The sequence below is a fragment of the Pristiophorus japonicus genome, chromosome 13 (assembly GCF_044704955.1).
Source record: "Pristiophorus japonicus isolate sPriJap1 chromosome 13, sPriJap1.hap1, whole genome shotgun sequence".
Taxonomy (NCBI): Eukaryota; Metazoa; Chordata; class Chondrichthyes; family Pristiophoridae; genus Pristiophorus; species Pristiophorus japonicus.
Window position 1 is genome coordinate 396,832 of NC_091989.1, and position 16,983 is coordinate 413,814.

Genomic DNA, 16,983 nt, shown 5'->3' on the forward strand with positions numbered 1-16,983 from the left:
TGGACAGGAATTTAGTTCGGGAGCATAGATATGGTCAGGAATGCAGTTTGGGAGGGTATATATGGGCAGGTATGGAGTTCGGGAGGGTAGATCGGGGCAGATATGTAGTTCGGGAGGGTAGATATGGGGAGGTATGTAGTTCGGGAGGGTAGATATGGGCTGGTATGTCATTCGGGAAGGCAGATATGGGCAGGTATGTCGTTCGGGAAGGTAGATCGGGGCAAATATGTAGTTCGGGAGGGTAGATATGGGGAGGTATGTAGTTCGGGAGGGTAGATATGGGCAGGAATGTCCTTCGGGAGGGCAGATATGGGCTGGTCTGTAGTTCAGGAGGGCAGATATGGGCAGGTATGTAGTTCGGGAGGGTAGATCGGGGTAGATATGTAGTTCGGGAGGGTAGATATGGGGAGGTATGTAGTTCGGGAGGGTAGATATGGGGAGGTGTATCGTTTGGGAGGGTAGATATGGGCAAGTATGTCGTTCGGGAGGGTAGATATGGGCATGTATATAGTTCAGGAGGGTATTTATCGGCAGGCATGTAGTTCGGGAGGGCAGATACGAGCAGGTATGTCATTCGAGAGGGTATATATGGGCATGTATATAGTTCGGGAGGGTAGATATGGGCAGGTATGTAGTTCGGGAGGGTAGATATGGGCTAGTATGGAGTTCGGGAGGGTAGATATGGGCAGGTATGTAGTTCGGGATATGGGCATCAATGCAGTTAGGGAGGATAGATATGGGAAGGTATGTAGTTCGGGAGCGTCGATATGGGCAGGTACGTAGTTCCGGAGGGTAGATATGGGCAGGAATGCAGATCAGGAGGGTAGATATGGGCAATTATTTATTTCGGGAGGGTAGATATGGGCAGGTATGTAGTTCGGGAGGGCAGATATGGGCAGGTACGTAGGTCAGGAGGGTAGGTATAGGCAGGATTGTAGTTCGGGAGGGTAGATATGGGCAGGAATGTCGTTCACGAGGGCAGATATGTGCAGGTACTTCGTTCGAGAGGGTAGATATGGGCAAGAATGTTGTTAGGGAGGGTATTTATCGGCAGGCATCTAGTTCGGGAGGGCAGATATGGGCAGGTATGTAGTTCGGGGGTAGATATGGACAGGAATTTAGTTCGGGAACGTAGATATGGTCAGGAATGCAGTTTGGGAGGGCAGATATGGGCAGGAATGCAGATCAGGAGGGTAGATATGGGCAGGTATGTAGTTTAGGAGTGCAGATATGGGCAATTATGTAGTTCTGGTGGGTAGATATGTGAAGGTATGTAATTCGGGAGGGCAGATATGGGCAGATATGCAGTTTGGGAGGGTAGATATGGGCAAGAATGTTGTTCGGGAGGGTATTTATCTGCAGGCATCTCGTTCAGGAGGGCAGATATGTAGTTCGGGAGAGTATTTATCGGCAGGCATGTAGTTCGGGAGGGTAGATATGGGCAGGTATGTAGTTCGGGAGGGTTGATATGGGCAGGTATGTAGTTCGGGGGCATAGATATGGGCAGGTATGTAGTTCGGTATGACATTTCCTCTGACTTCGCGTACCCTTATCTTCTGCAGTAACCTTTTGTGTGGCACCTTATCAATGCCTTTTGAAAATCTAAATACACCACGTCCATCGGTACACCTCTATCCACCATGCTCGTTATATCCTCAAAGAATTCCAGTAAATTAGTTAAACATGATTTCCCCTTCATGAATCCATGCTGCGTCTGCTTGATTGCACTATTCCTATCTGGATGTCCCGCTATTTCTTCCTTAATGATAGTTTCAAGCATTTTCCTCACTACAGATGTTAAACTAACCGGCTTATATTTACCTGCCTTTTGTCTGCCCCCTTTTTTAAACAGTGGTGTTACATTAGCTGCTTTCCAATCCGCTGGTACCTCCCCAGAGTCCAGAGACTTTTGGTAGATTATAACGAATGCATCGGCTATAACTTCTGCCATCTCTTTTAATATCCTGAGATTCATTTCATCAGGACTAGCCTGTCCAGCACTACCCCCCTAGTGATAGTGATTGTCTCAAGGTCCTCCCCACATTCCTGTGACCAGCAATTTTTGGCATGGTTTTTGTGTCTTCCACTGTGAAGACCGAAGTAAAATAATTGTTTAAGGTCTCAGCCATTTCCACATTTCCCATTATTAAATCCCCCTTCTCATCTTCTAAAGGACCAACATTTACTTTAGTCACTCTTTTCAGTTTTATATATCGGTAAAAGCTTTTACTATCCGTTTTTATGTTTTGCGCAAGTTTACCTTCGTAATCTATCTTTCCTTTCTTTATTGCTTTCTTAGTCATTCTTTGCTGTCGTTTAAAATTTTCCCAATCTTCTATTTTCCCACTAACCTTGGCCACCTTATACGCATTGGTTTTTAATTTGATACTCTCCTTTATTTCCTTGGTTATCCACGGCTGATTATCCCTTCTCTTACCGCCCTTCTTTTTCACTGGAATATATTTTTGTTCAGCACTATGAAAGAGCTCCTTAAAAGTCCTCCACTGTTCCTCAATTGTGCCACCGTTTAGTCTGTGTTTCCAGTCTACTTTAGCCAACTCTGCCCTCATTCCACTGTAGTCCCCTTTGTTTAAGCATAGAATGCTCGTTTGAGACACTACTTCCTCATCCTCAATCTGTATTACAAATTCAACCATACTGTGATCACTCATTCCGAGAGGATCTTTTACTAGGAGATCGTTTATTATCTCTGTCTCATTACACAGGACCAGATCTAAGATAGCTTGCTCCCTTGTAGGTTCTGTAACATACTGTTCTAAGAAACAATCCCGTATGCATTCTATGAATTCCTCCTCCAGGCTACCCTGTGCGATTTGATTTGACCAATCGATATGTAGGTTAAAATCTCCCATGATTACTGCCGTTCCTTTTTCACATGCCTCCATTATTCCCTTGATTATTGCCCGCCCCACCACATAGTTATTATTTGGGGGCCTATAAACTACACCAACCAGTGACTTTTTCCCCTTACTATCTCTAATCTCCACCCACAATGATTCAACATTTTGTTCATTAGAGCCAATATCGTCCCTCACAACTGCCCTGATATCATCCTTTATTAACAGAGCTACCCCACCTCCTTTCCCAACTTGTCTATCTTTCCGAATCATCAGATACCCCTGTATGTTTAATTCCCAGTCTTGGCCACCCTGCAACCACGTTTCTGTAATGGCCACCAAATCATACCCATTTGTAATGATTTGTGCCGTCAACTCATTTACTTTATTTCGAATGCTGCAGGAGGGAAGATATGGGCAGGTATGTCGTTCGGGAGGGTAGATATGGGCAGGAACATAGTTCGGGAGGGTAGATATGGGCAGGAATGCAGATCAAGAGGGTAGATATGGGTAGGTATGTCGTTTGGGAGGGTAGATATGGGCAGGTATGTAGTTTGGGGGTAGATATGGACAGGAATTTAGTTCGCGAGCGTAGATATGGGCAGGAATACAGTTCGGGAGGGCAGATATGGACAGGTATGTAGTTCAGCAGGGTATTTATCGGGAGGCATCAAGTTCGGGAGGGCAGATATGGGCAGGAATGTAGTTCGGGAGGGCAGATACGGGCAGGTATGTTGTTCGGGGGTAGATATGGACAGGAATTTAGTTCGCAAGCGTAGATATGGTCAGGAATGCAGTTCAGGAGGGTAGATATGGGAAGGAATGCAGTTCGGGAGGGCAGATATGGGCTGGTATGTCGTTCAGGAGGGCAGATATGGGCAGGTATATAGTTCGGGAGGGTAGATATGGGCAGGAATGTAGTTTGGGAGGATAGATATGGGCAGGAATGCAGTTTGGGAGGGTAGATATGGGCAGGTATGTCATTCGGGAGAGTAGATAATGGGCAGGTATACAGTTCGGGAGGGTAGATATGGGCAGGAATGTAGTTCGGGAGGGTTGATATGGGCAGGTATGTAGTTCGGGAGGGTAGAAATCGGCGGGCATGCAGTTCAGGAGGGAAGATACGGGCAGGTATGCAGTTCAGGATGGTTGATACGGGCAGGTATGCAGTTCGGGAGGGTAGATATGGGCATCAATGCAGTTAGGGAGGATAGATATGGGCAGATATGTAGTTCGGGAGGGTAGATATGGGCAGATATGTAGTTCGGGAGGTTATTTATCGGCAGGCATCTAGGTCAGGAGGGTATATATGGGCAGGCATCTAGTTTGGGAGGGTAGATATGGTCAGGAATGCAGTTCAGGAGGGTAGATATGGGGAGGTATGTAGTTCGGGAGGGTAGATATGGGGAGATATTTAGTTCGGGAGGGTAGATATGGGGAGGTATGTAGTTCGGGAGGGTAGATATAGACAGGAATGTAGTTAGGGAGGATAGATATGGGCAATTATATAGTTCGGGAGGGTAGATATGGGCAATTATATAGTTCGGGAGGGTAGATATGGGCAGATACGTAGTTCAGGAGGGTAAATATAGGCAGGAATGTAGTTCGGGAGTGTAGATATGGGCAGGTACTTCATTCGGGAGGGTAGATATGGGCAAGAATGTAGTTCGGGAGGGTATTTATCGGCAGGCATCTAGTTCTGTAGGGCCGATATGGGCAGGTATGTAGTTCGGGGGTAGATATGGACAGGAATTTAGTTTGGGAGTGTAGATATGGTCAGGAATACCGTTTAGGAGGGCAGATATGGGCAGGAATACAGTTCGGGAGGGTAGATATGGGCAGGAATACAGTTCGGGAGGGTAGATATGGGCAGGAATGCAGATCAGGAGGGTAGATATGGGCAGGTATGTAGTTCAGGAGGGTAGATATGGGCAGGAATGCAGTTTGGGAGGGTAGATATGGGTAGGTATGGGCAGATATGTAGTTCGGGAGGGCAGATATGGGCAGGTATGTTGTTCGGGAGGGCAGATTTGGGCAGACACGTCAGCTGACCATGACGGAAAGCTTGACCACAATATGAAACTCGAGAAAAGAATAAGTTTGAAAGTTGTAAGGAATACTACAAACAGGTTCATTAAATACTCGAATAAATGTTGCGAGTCTCCATTCCCAGCATACGAATGCTGGCACAGATCGACGGGCCAAATGAGCTATTCTGTGTTGTAACAATTCTGTAATTCTATGATCACTTTATGGTCTGCGGGTGGGAGAATTTCGAATGAAAGTCGACTTGTTTTTCTGTTGACTTCTGCTCTTCATTGTTCGAGCCACAGTCCCGTCCCGAGGGCTGGATTTTGCCGGCATTCAGAGGGTGGGTTTGGAGGTGGGTTCACTGTCAAAATCTAAAAGATTGACAGTGGGGCGGTATCTCGCTCTAACCCCGCCTCCGTGTCAGTTTCCCAAATGCGTTTGCAGATCCGGCACTGAGCGGCGGGTTGGGCAATTGCAATAGTTCAGAGTGTGTTGAAAAGTATTTCAGTGGCATTTTACCAACTACTCGCCATTTTTCCAACTTTTTCTCGAGGTTCCCGTCGCTTGAGGATCGTGTCAGGGAAGTCGGTCGGACTTTCAGTGACTCTCCATTCCTCTGAATAAGTGACACCTGCTGAACTATTATAAAACCTACCATTTCACAGCTGTTCACTTTTCTGTCATGTCAACCTCACCTGCCATCTATTCCAGCAGCATTGGTGCCCTTGAAAAATCTCATCTTGGTCCTCAGAATCCCACATGATCGGCCCCAACACCATCATCACCAGGCACACCAGCAGTACCGAGCTTCTCCGCAATCACCTGATGCTGCACAGGACACAGGGCATCAGCACCCGACCACATTGCTGCCCGGGTCGCCAGGGATGCCCCACCATGGCCAGATTTACTTCACTTGACGCTGTACACCCTGACTGCCACATGATGTGCCAGGTTGGCACCACCCCACACCAACATCAATAAGCACCTTACAATGTCCAAGCCATTCCATTCACACTCATCATGTTGCGGGGAGCGGGGGGGAAACCATTCACTACAACTCACTAAGTTACTTCCAAAGGTGCACACAAATCTGACCAAGAAGGCAAAGTGTTGAAAATAAAGATTTCATTGTTTGACAACATATTAACATTAACTTTACATGAACATTGGCTTTAGACCCAAATGACTACCCTTGTGTCTTATTAGTTGGTATGATTGGACAAGGATGAGGGCGAGTGCGAGGGGTGGAGGAGTGATAATGCAGATAGATAGAGAGAATTGGATGGAGGTGCAAGGTATGTTGGTGTAAGGATGTGCAGGAGTAGGGTAGGAAAGGTTGAGTGATGGGGTTGTGATGAGTGGCACAACAGGATGAGGTTGAGTGTGGCTTTGCAGTAACGTTTCGTGATCTACTGAGATAATTGAAAGGTTTGTGTCACTGTAGCAAGGTCCTCCTGAGCACATCCCTGCGTGTGCCCTCCTGTGCAATGTGCAATCAGGCTGCGTTGGTGTCCTGGAGAGGTCTCTTCCGCCCATGGGAAGGGAAGCGGACCTCCCTGCATGCTGTGATTATCTCCATAAGCATCTGGAGGGAGTGAGGGGAGAGTCTGGGTGCAGCAGTGCCCCTCTGTCTAACGATTGTCAGCACCTCAATGCTGTAGAACACTGACGGCACAACTGTCACAATAAATGTGGACATGGTCCCTTTAAGGAAACTGGCTGATGATGTGTCATCAGATGACGACATCCGACCCGCTTCCTTTTAATTGCCCGGGATCCTCACAGGATGGGGCTTAACAAGACCCATTCTTGTAATATCCTTTCAGATCCAGGATAGAAACAGGTTCGCGGTTGGGAGAGGGAGGGAAATTCCAGCCCTGGAAATGTGGCAAAGACACACCCGATGTATCGGAGATCTTAAAGCTTTGGATTCTTTGGTTTTTGTTCTTGCAACATTTACAGTATGTTTATTAGTGTTGGTTTTATAGTTTTATAAAAAGCCTAACATTTTTATTTATTTGAATTTGAACATTTGGGGGAATATTTTTACTCATTATGATGAGTTTGGTTTTAAACGAAGGCTCTGAGAGGTCGACTGTAAGTAAATAACTTACAGGATTTCAGCAGAACAGAAACAGGTGGAAAAAAAGAGGGCAGGAGAGGGAGTTCTTTCATAACAGCAACAACTTGCATTTATATGGCACCTTTAATCTAGCAAAATGTCCCAAGGTGCTTCACGGAATCATAATCAGGCAAAAAAAAAATCAAGATAAACTAAAGATCTTTCATGATCAACTTTAAGCAGCTCGGGGAACCGCACGGCATCTCGGTACAAACGGTCGAGTCTGGAGGCGAGCAACAAGTCAAGGTACAATTTACAATGAGGATTGGTTGGGCTGATTCCCAAACAATGTATTTTGCGATTTAAGTGGTTCTAGAAGGCGGCATGCCAGGCAGATCAGCAGGTGCCTAGGTTGCACTGGCATTAGGCGACCCTTAACACACCAACCCATCAATGGCAATACAACTAGCTCAACAGGCTCCACATCAACTCTCTGCCAATGTTGCAGGGTGGCTGAAAATGCTTTCACCATTGGCTGTAAGGACACCAATATCCACCCTGCAACGTTGGAATGGAACATCAGTCCCTATCTTTGATGCCTTAGGCTTATTGCTGGCATGCTGCGCTGCCACCCTACGGATCGGATACCCTGATGTACCAAAAATGTAACCTACCTTCGATACACCTCATGCAGCGTAACGTGCACTCTGGAGCACGAGAGGGAGCTTGGGGCTGTGCTGCTCCATTGACTGCCCCAAAGTTAGTATCATTCCTCAGTAGGACCTATTTTCTCTTCATTTCTGGATGTCACTTCTTGCCTCCATCTACTCTACCCCTGGCAAAGCTTGCCAACGGGTTAAATGCCTTTTGAACTTTTCAAACATCTGTAAGGTTTTTTGCCCTCCTTGCCAGCACTTACACATAAGTGGCTACATCCCTTGAAATGTCACCTATATTGTGATTTTCAAGTCTCTCCATTGGTCAGATCCCCACACAAAGCCAAATCTGCACTGCACACTGCATAATTAAGTGTGACCCGGAAAATCGCACGCGGTCAGTAGACTATATTTCTGGCTATATTTGCACTAGAGGTTAGCCATACAGGACTGAACGTCCCCTATTGTTAGCAGCCCCACAAGCTGCTACTGCTATCGTTGCCAGAAGTACAAGAAGCATATTTACCACTATCTATTTGTTTAATAGTAACTTTTCATGCTACAGTCAAGCAGAAACAATTAAGGAGCAGAATGCTTACCGAGTAGCTGTCGCTATACTGGAAATGTAACCTAGAGCTTTCTTCTGCTGTCGGACTCAATGGTTTTGGATCAGACATGGATCGCTGCATCACCTTGATAGTCCTGGGACTTAGAGGCTGACTCTTTGGCGGTTCAGGAGCCATTAGTTTCTGCGAGCTTACATCAATTGAAAGGGATTTCTCATAGGGCACAAACACTGTCTCCAATTCTCTGTTTGGGGATATTGGTGAGATTGGTGAGTACAATACCTTAGGAGATTTGGGTGGGGAGGGAACAACGTGGAATGAGGAATCTGCTCGAAGGTGATTTGAATAACCAATTTCTAATGGTGTTGGACGCTTTTTATCAGTTTTTTGCGGAGATACAGTTGTAATTACCTTATGGCCCAGGTATTGGGGGCTTTGTCCGTCTGAGTCTGTTTCTGTCTGACAACCTAAGCTTTCACTTCTGTAGCTTTTCTCTGGAGCTGAAATGTGCTTTACAATTTCTATCTTGGACTCAATGCGAGCCCTTATTGAAGGTGTCCTGATTATTCCTTCTGGTTCGGTTTGAACAGAAATCTCAGCTACAGTTTGCACAGCAATGTTAGAGAGTTTTGCAAAATGTGCACGTTTTGCTTTATCTATCTCTGCTCCACCATCAGCATATTTTGCCACTCGAGACTTTCGCCTTCTGGTGGGAATGTCCCAGTCCTCCTGATTATCTTCATCATCAGTCTGAACACTGGTGTCCACACTCTTTTTAGTTCTTCTCCTTCTACTAGTGTAGCATCTTTCCGTCCCTTCCTCATCATCAGTTTGGACTCCACTGTCAACTATCTTTTTGTATGATCGTGGCTCTTGCATACTTTCATCATGATCATCCGTGTACTGACCACGCAGCCTTGGCATGGAGCTTCTCTTCTTCAATGGTCTTCCCTCTCGAACATCAATGTCTTTCAGAGACATTTCCGATACTGAGCTTGGCATACAAGGACGCGGCATGTGCTGAGGAATGCCATCTGACTGGACAGTATACCATGACTGCGTCTGTGGTTCATCATGTCCCATCATGGCTGAAGCTGTTGTACTAGCATCCTGGGCATGCCAGAACCGGCCATTTTCTGCAGTTGTGTACTGGGATTCCATCATTGCTTGATCGGCTGTTGTCTGAGGTGTGGCTATACCTGAATGGTCATAGCTGTACTGATATATCTGTCGGATCTTTTGTTCCTCAAGCTGTTGCTGCAGTTGCTGCTGCAGCTGCTGTATCTGCTCGAGCTGCAGCTGCTGCTGGGCGATGGTTTCTTGTTGCATCATAAACTGAGCTTGCCGCTCTTCTTCCTGCTGGTACAGGAGTTGTTGTTTCATCGTTTGGAGCTCTTGAAGTTCTCGTTGAACGATGAGCTTTTCCTGCTCTCGGAATATCTGGATCTCATGCCGTTCTCGCTCAAGTTCTTCAGCTAATCGGATTTGTTTCAGCTTCTCAAACTCCAGCATTTCTCTCTCCATCAGCAAGTGTTTGTTCTCGTCAGACCCAGGCGAAGCAACAGGTGATAGATTGGGAACCAGCGAAGAGTCCAGGTCATGTTTCTGCATGTAATCGGTCTCAGGCTGCAGAAAACTGATGTCCGATGATGTATCTGGATATGTTGCTGAAATTGTGGTCAAGCTAGGCACAAGCCCAGCTTGCAGTGCTTCCATGCCAACAGATTGTAAGGTTGATGTATCTAAACCTAGAGAAACCCCAGCGCCCAGTTCTCTCCCCATATCAGCTACTGTCAAGAAACTGGAAGACTTGGGCATTGGTTGAATATGCTGTGCTGCTGGTAGTGAAGGCATAGTATCACTGGTATGGAGACTGAGAGTAGTGCTGAATATTGAACCTGGCTGGGTAGTAATTGCAAAAGTGGATGGGATTGGAGTTGCCACAGAGGAATAAACAACACCACCAGAAGACCTTAAAACACTTGGCAGGCCATAGTGACTTCCGACAGTTGGCGCTATTCTTGCTTGAGAATACTGTGGTATACCAGTGGCTGCAATCACTTGCGGTGTCTCGGGATAGCTCAGTGTTCCCTTGCTCAGATGATCTTGAGGCTGAGTACAGACTGCAGAATAATCCGTTACTTCACCTGTAATTATAGGGTCAGAAATACAGCTCATTCCTAGATAATAAAAGTGAGTTGTGGGGATAATCATTGCCATTCCATCCAGGTGAATAAAGCAAAGACGACATGCAATTCTTCATTATCATTAATAGTTGCAATTAGATGTGAAGCAGAAGCAATGCTGAAACACATGCAGGTACATGCAGCTGTGTGCAAAAAATCAAAAAGTTGACACAAAAAATTAATTGCATTCCATTTTTTCATGCTTAAAGTTCTGTACCAAAATGAAAAATTAAGAATTAGAAATGATGCAAAGGAAAAAAAATTAACCCAAAACGAGTTGAGGGAAACCATACAGGCTTAATTTTAAGGAAAGATCTGTTGCTGTATCATACTGACCTGTTGTCAGTTTTCCCGCTGTTAGATCAACTGCTGCATCTGCAGCACCGCAATAGTCAAAGCTATGCTTGCTTTTATATAGAAACAGACCAGCTTCTGCCAAGTTTGTATCAGACATGGAAGGCTTCATGCTCCCAAATCCTCGGTAACCATGGGACCCACTGCGGTCATACAGATAGTGGTCATCTCTGTACCCATAACGATCTTCAGGCAGTGCGGAGGCAGGTTGCTGTGTCAAAGATGAACAACTGCGACCAAATGGAAATTTGTAAACCATATCACAGCAAACATTCCGTCTTCCTGCGGTAAGATCCACAGGCTTGTCTTCCTCCTCTACAATAGTGGTGACAATTCCAGATGTTAATTCATCCATTGTCACCATCATTCGATGGGGCTTTGTTGTGCTCAAATCAACTGCTGCAACCTCAGTAGATTCTACATCTATCCATCCATTTGTTGTACTAGTAGGTGCTATTGTCATTGGTTTTGTAATAGGCCAACCTGGCACGGGAGCAGCAGTGCTATAAGAGAGGTTGATTGGAACTTCCACTGTGCTCGTGGCAGGTGACTGACTATGAGCATCACTGCATGCTACGTCATCAGTCTTGGTTGTTAGCTGAAGTGGTATGGACACCGCATGCCCAAGATCCACAGGTCTTTCAAACGTCTCTGTGGTTGCAGTAAATGTGGTTGTAGCTGTGCAAGTAACTACAGTTATACTTTCAGTAGGCGTGGCCAGTGTAGATCCTGGAATTTGTGCGTCTGAGCTGCTTGTACTTAGATTCACAATGGCAGGCTGAACTGCACTGATATGCTGCATGCCACCACAATCAGTCACCAAAGCATGTCTTCTTCCATCTGCAGAGAAAGTAGACAAATCCATACCATTATCCGTCATACCAGCATCTAAATTTTGCAAAGTACGAAGATCAATCACATCACTTGTGAACTGTGTTGTGTGTTCCAGTGTTCTCCCGTTTTCCTGAAATTGTGGTTGTTGGGTATATATTCTCTCAGGAGGAATCGTTATAGAGACACTAACTGTACCTGTACTTGGTACTTTGTCATAGACCATAGAAACTGGTGCCTTGGTGACCTCAGTTGCCACCCCATGTACCACTGTTGATACAACACCCTGTGCCAAACTCTGATAAAAATAAACGGTCTCTGTTTTTCCCTTTTCAATTATTTTCTGAGTTTCTAAAGATTTAGTAAAGTGAGCCAAGGATATGGTTGGTGGCAGAGTATGCTGTTGTGAAGGGGTTACTGATGGCTGGGTGGAAGGTGCTTGGCAAGTTATAGATTCTGTTGGAGTGCCAGGTTCAGATGGCAAAGTGATTACTACATAAGTAGCTTGGGAATGCATAGTTAACTTTGGAGAAGACCGATTGGAATATGGGGACATCGGAGATGTAGGAGAGATCATTTTGAAGTCTCCTGGTGAGGTCAAGTTCAAAGACAAAGTGGCTGATGTTTTACGTTGCAATTCACTTGACATAGGAGCCGTTATCGGAAGGTGAGCCAGTGCTGGCTTTGGAGGAATGGCAGGTCGTATTCCATCCACTGGCCTTGTGGTGAAAACCAATCCTGATGGAATGGAGGTTGGTTTTGGTGGGACAGGGGGCGGCAGTGGATGATATATTTTTCCATTTGCTGTTAAACTGCTCTGATCAAATGTATGAGATAAATTCGTCACAACACTAGAGTGTGTAGCGGCTCCCATTCTACAGATTGGTACCTGAGCTGGGGATTTCTTCTTCGGGATGATAACTGGCTTTGGAAGAGTTGGAGGAGGTAAAGGAGGAGGAGGAGGTGGTGGTGGAGGGAGTGGAGAGTCAGGAGCAGACTGTAATGATGACCTTGTGAAGGATGAGCCCATTTTAATTGGAAGAGAAGGAGCGCAAGTGGTGGCATGTGGTAGCTGTGAAGCAGTGATGGTGAGAGAAGTGGGATCTATCGTTGAGACAGAGGAGGTCGGTGCTGTTCTTGAGGCAGTTGCATGTCTTTCTTTTCCTGACACAGTGGAAGCCAATGTGTGTATTGGTTGTGTTATCCCTGGGGATCCACATACAGCAACCCCCACTGAAGCTGAGATGGCTTGATCAGAAATATTACCCACATTGGGTTGTTTATTCAAAAGCTCCCTCGTTTCTGGCACTGAAGTCACCATTGTGGAGGTGGGAATCTCAGAACTGTCTAGATTAGGATGCATAGAAATGAAGACATGATCTGACATGGTTGCTAGCTCAGCAGGGCCAGTGGTTGAAATGGGATATACATGAGAAATGCTAACTGTTGCAGAAGTTAATGGGCTCGTAGTCTTGACAGTAGATGTGGGTGTCGGTGCTGAAGTGTAATTTTCTTCACTCGTGGTTATACTAACCACGACAGAATCTTTTGCTTTGAATCCATCACCTGGCATGGTACACCACACCGGAGAGCCGATGGTTGTGGGAGCAATGGAGGCAATTGTGCTAATGGGAGTTGTAAAAGTGATTGATGTTGCCGCTATTGACACCATACTGCTGCTTGGAGTCACTGGCTTGCTCGGTTTTACACTTTCGGTGGCTTCATGTGACATCTGTCGATTATCCGCATAATATTGTTCTCCATATTCTGCTTCAATGTCATCTTCCACAGTAAAGTGCTGTGTAATTTTGACATCAGGGATAGCATGCATCACAGCGCCTTGGTCTGGTTCGGTGCCAGAAAGTGGTACTGAGATTAAACGTTTGTCATGAACCCTCGTGGAAGCAGATGTAAGTGTTGTTGAGGAACTGCCCGTGCCCTCTGATGCAGCAGGCTCAAGGGACTCAGGAGAACTTGGCTGAGTTGGACTGGTTCCAGGAGTCAGTGTCGCTCTCTGTCTTTTCATGAGCTCCTCATAAGCAGCATCAGCATCTAATAACTGTTTTCCCATCTTTGTGGAAGGTTCTCGGGCATCTGATGGAAGTGTAACAAATGTTTCTTCACCATCATGCATCATGGAAACCATTTCCTGTTGATGGAGGTTCCCATCTAAAGGCTGGGTATAATAATACTGCTCACCATGACTGAGACACGTGCTTTTTTTCATTATTTCTTCATAAATTTCATCAGGACTTCTTAATTTCTTTTCAGATTCTTGCAACATACCAGTGCCAGTCTCCTGTCCTGTATTAAGGAAACGGTTATCCGTTGTTCCATTATAAGTATCTTCGACTAGAGATTCATATATATAATCTTCTATCAACATGCCACCATATAACGGCTCCTTTTCAAATACTTCATCAGTTTCTCTTTGATTCTGAAGTAATTTGGCTTTTTGCATCATTTCTTCATATGCTTCTTCTGCAGTTTTCAAAGATTTCTGATTAATAGCATCAACGTCTTGCATAATGCTATCAGTTTGCTCATCTGTTGGAGAATACAGTGACACAGATGTAGGCAATTTGTAAACTTTCTGTACCTCTATAATTTTTTCTGGACTTATTTCAAATCCTTCCGGCTCAGATTCAATGCTTGGTGAATATTCGGAACACGAAGACCGATGTAACTCCTCCATTTCTGCTGCTTGTCGCAATTCTTCTGTAGGTGAGGCATCTTCGATTGGGGAGAGATTGCTCGGAGGTGTTTTCGGGCGCTCACGTCTTCTCTGAGCTCTTAGTTCATCTTTATCTTTTTTTGATTTCTTTGTTGAACTCTTCCTTTGTTGTTGTTCTAACTCTCGCTGTTTTTCTTGTTCTCGTAAAAGTTCTTCCTCTTCCCGTAATTCCTCTTCCTCGGAAGAGTCTTCAATAGTGGGCAACAAAGGACCATGGGATCTGTGCCTGGCCTTTCGCTGTTGTTTACTCTCTCCAAGCATCTTCTTGTGACTCGGACTGCTGTCACTGTCTTCATCCAATGATGATACTGACGTGGGGGATGTGCCAGGTGTAAAACTGGATGTTGCATGCAGACTGGACGAGCCTTCACCTCTTGACCTATCTTCTGGTGAATCAGTTAAGCTCTCCATCTCTAGCTCTGGTTCTTCACAGTACAATCCATCCTTTTTCTCAGAATCTTGTTCTGCATATTTATTTGCAATAGAACTGTTCAAATCGATTGTTTTAAAACGTCTAAGGCCTCCACCAGCTGAGACAGACAACTCTTCATTTTCTTGACTTTTAGTCTCTCTGTACTTGGACTCAGGACTCTCGTCATACACGTCTTCATCATCATCATCATGCCACGAGTGCCGCCTTCCGGAATCATCATCGTGACTTGTGCTACTTTTTTTTGAAAGGCGTTTGTGCTTAACAGTTGGTACTTTGCTCTCTGCACGCTCTTTCCCACTGATCTCTTTGAGCTGACTCCTGATATATTCATCCTCTTCGGATCCTGATGCATCTTCTTCTGCACTCATCTCAATGATTTGTTTTCGAATAAAGTCTTCTTCATCACCAGATCCTTGGCTGTCACTACTTGATGATCCAACGCTGACCTTTCTCTGCCTGTGAGCGCGGGGCGAGTGCTCACTTTCACTACTGTCTTCCAGAGAATCATACCGCTGCCTCCTCACTGCTGCTTGATCCTGAGAACTAGAGCTTTCTTTACCGTCTTTCCTGGATAATGTATCTCCACGACCATCATCCTCCAGCGCTTCCTCATCTTCTTCCTGAATATCTTCCAGGTCTTCTTCATCAGAGCTATAAGACTCTGGTGTAATGGACAAGGTTCTCGGTCTGTGGCGTTCCCTCTCTTGGTCAACGTAAACTCCATAAGGATCTTTGTACTGGCCTGACTTCTCATTATTTCGTGTATTTGCCTGAGCTTCTAAGATTGAAAGAACTGTACTTTCCAACTTGGCCAGATCTGATGGGCTTGTGGGACTACTTTCCTGAGAAATGGAATCTTTCCTCGCTGGTTCTTTGAGCAAGTCTTTATCCTCACTTGGAAGAATGGTTGGAATTTCACCCAGTGAACTTGATATACCATCAGATGAATAGCCTGTATCACTCAAACCCTGGGGGCTCTTCTGCTGATGAAGCGCTGACGAGTCTGACCTTTCATCCTCTTTCTCCTGTTTAAGAAAATATAGAATTTAGTTGAATGTAATGCAACCATTAATCATATAAAGTTACAACTCCAACAATTATAACTGGTTTATTAATGTGCTTAATGAACCCTGTTATAATCACAACACAACACAACAAAAGGATGTCAACTATGCATAACATTCTAATTTGCAGCAGAATCTTGACAGTATTTGACAGTATTATTTTATATTCCATCCTTTCTACTTTCCTTTCTTGTAAATAACTTGTAACCCCCTACTGGTAACAAACCCAACATGCATAAAAATGCTATTACATTTCAATATCTCACATATATACTGAACAATTCTAGAAGCATGCAACAGAATTTCCCAAATGATTTACACCAGAAAATGAATCGTGTTAATGCACAGAGCAAGTTACACTCGTGACTCTTAATGAATAATGCAACAAATAATGTCTGATTCATTTATAATTTTCCAAAAGACTGAATGGTTGAATGATCCATTCATAATGATCTGTGTTTATGTAATTTTAGGTAAATACTTGTAGCTTTTGATGTTTTGAAGGTTGAGATTAGGAAATTCTTTAAAATTGTCAAGTCTAGAATTTGCCCAGCCTAACGCATGTTTTGTCGGTGATATTTTGCCTTTTTTGTCATTAAAAGATACCAAATTTTGTCAAAGGTTAAGAATGGCGGTTTTGAAATATTGCTGAAAAGTGTATCGTCAAATATAGAAATCAAAAAATGACTGCCTAAATTTGGCTGTTGCCGAACCCGTTCTCGTGTGAACTAAACGGACGAAACAAGCAGGCCCAGAAACATCGGTAGGTATGAAGACCTACAAAAAAGGTAAATGAAGCTTTTATTTTTAAATTCTTTTTCAGCGATTCATTACTTAAGTATATTGTGAATGTTTTCTGATTCTTAATTTTTTAATTTTTGCAAATTTTTTTGTGTTTTCTCCTCTCCCAGGGACTGTATTTTTGGCGTTAATTGGACTTGGGCTGAAGTTGGCGAGGACCAAAGTATCAACGTTATAAGGACACCCTCAAAGCCTCCCTGATAAAGTGCGAGATCCCCACCGACACCTGGGAGTCCCTGGCCAAAGACCGCCCTAAGTGGAAGAACAGCATCTGAGAGGGCGCTGAGCATCTCGAGTCTCGTCGCCGAGAGCATGCAGAAACCAAGCGCAGGCAGCGGAAGGAGCATGCGGCAAACCAGTCCCACCCTCCCCTTCCCTCAACCACTGTCTGTCCTACCTGTGACAGA

The 16,983-nt window shown here is 44.9% G+C and overlaps 1 protein-coding gene across 1 annotated transcript in view; it reads right to left on the reverse strand.

Moving 5' to 3' along the window:
• pcloa (piccolo presynaptic cytomatrix protein a) overlaps nt 1-16,983 on the reverse strand; it is a 677,428-nt gene that overhangs the window by 344,113 nt on the left and 316,332 nt on the right. The window contains exons 5-7 of the mRNA XM_070898375.1: nt 10,696-15,736; nt 9,775-10,320; nt 8,207-9,705 (exon numbers count right to left, since the gene is read on the reverse strand). Coding sequence (XP_070754476.1) covers nt 8,207-9,705; nt 9,775-10,320; nt 10,696-15,736 — 7,086 coding nt within the window. The remainder of the gene's footprint in view (nt 1-8,206; nt 9,706-9,774; nt 10,321-10,695; nt 15,737-16,983) is intronic.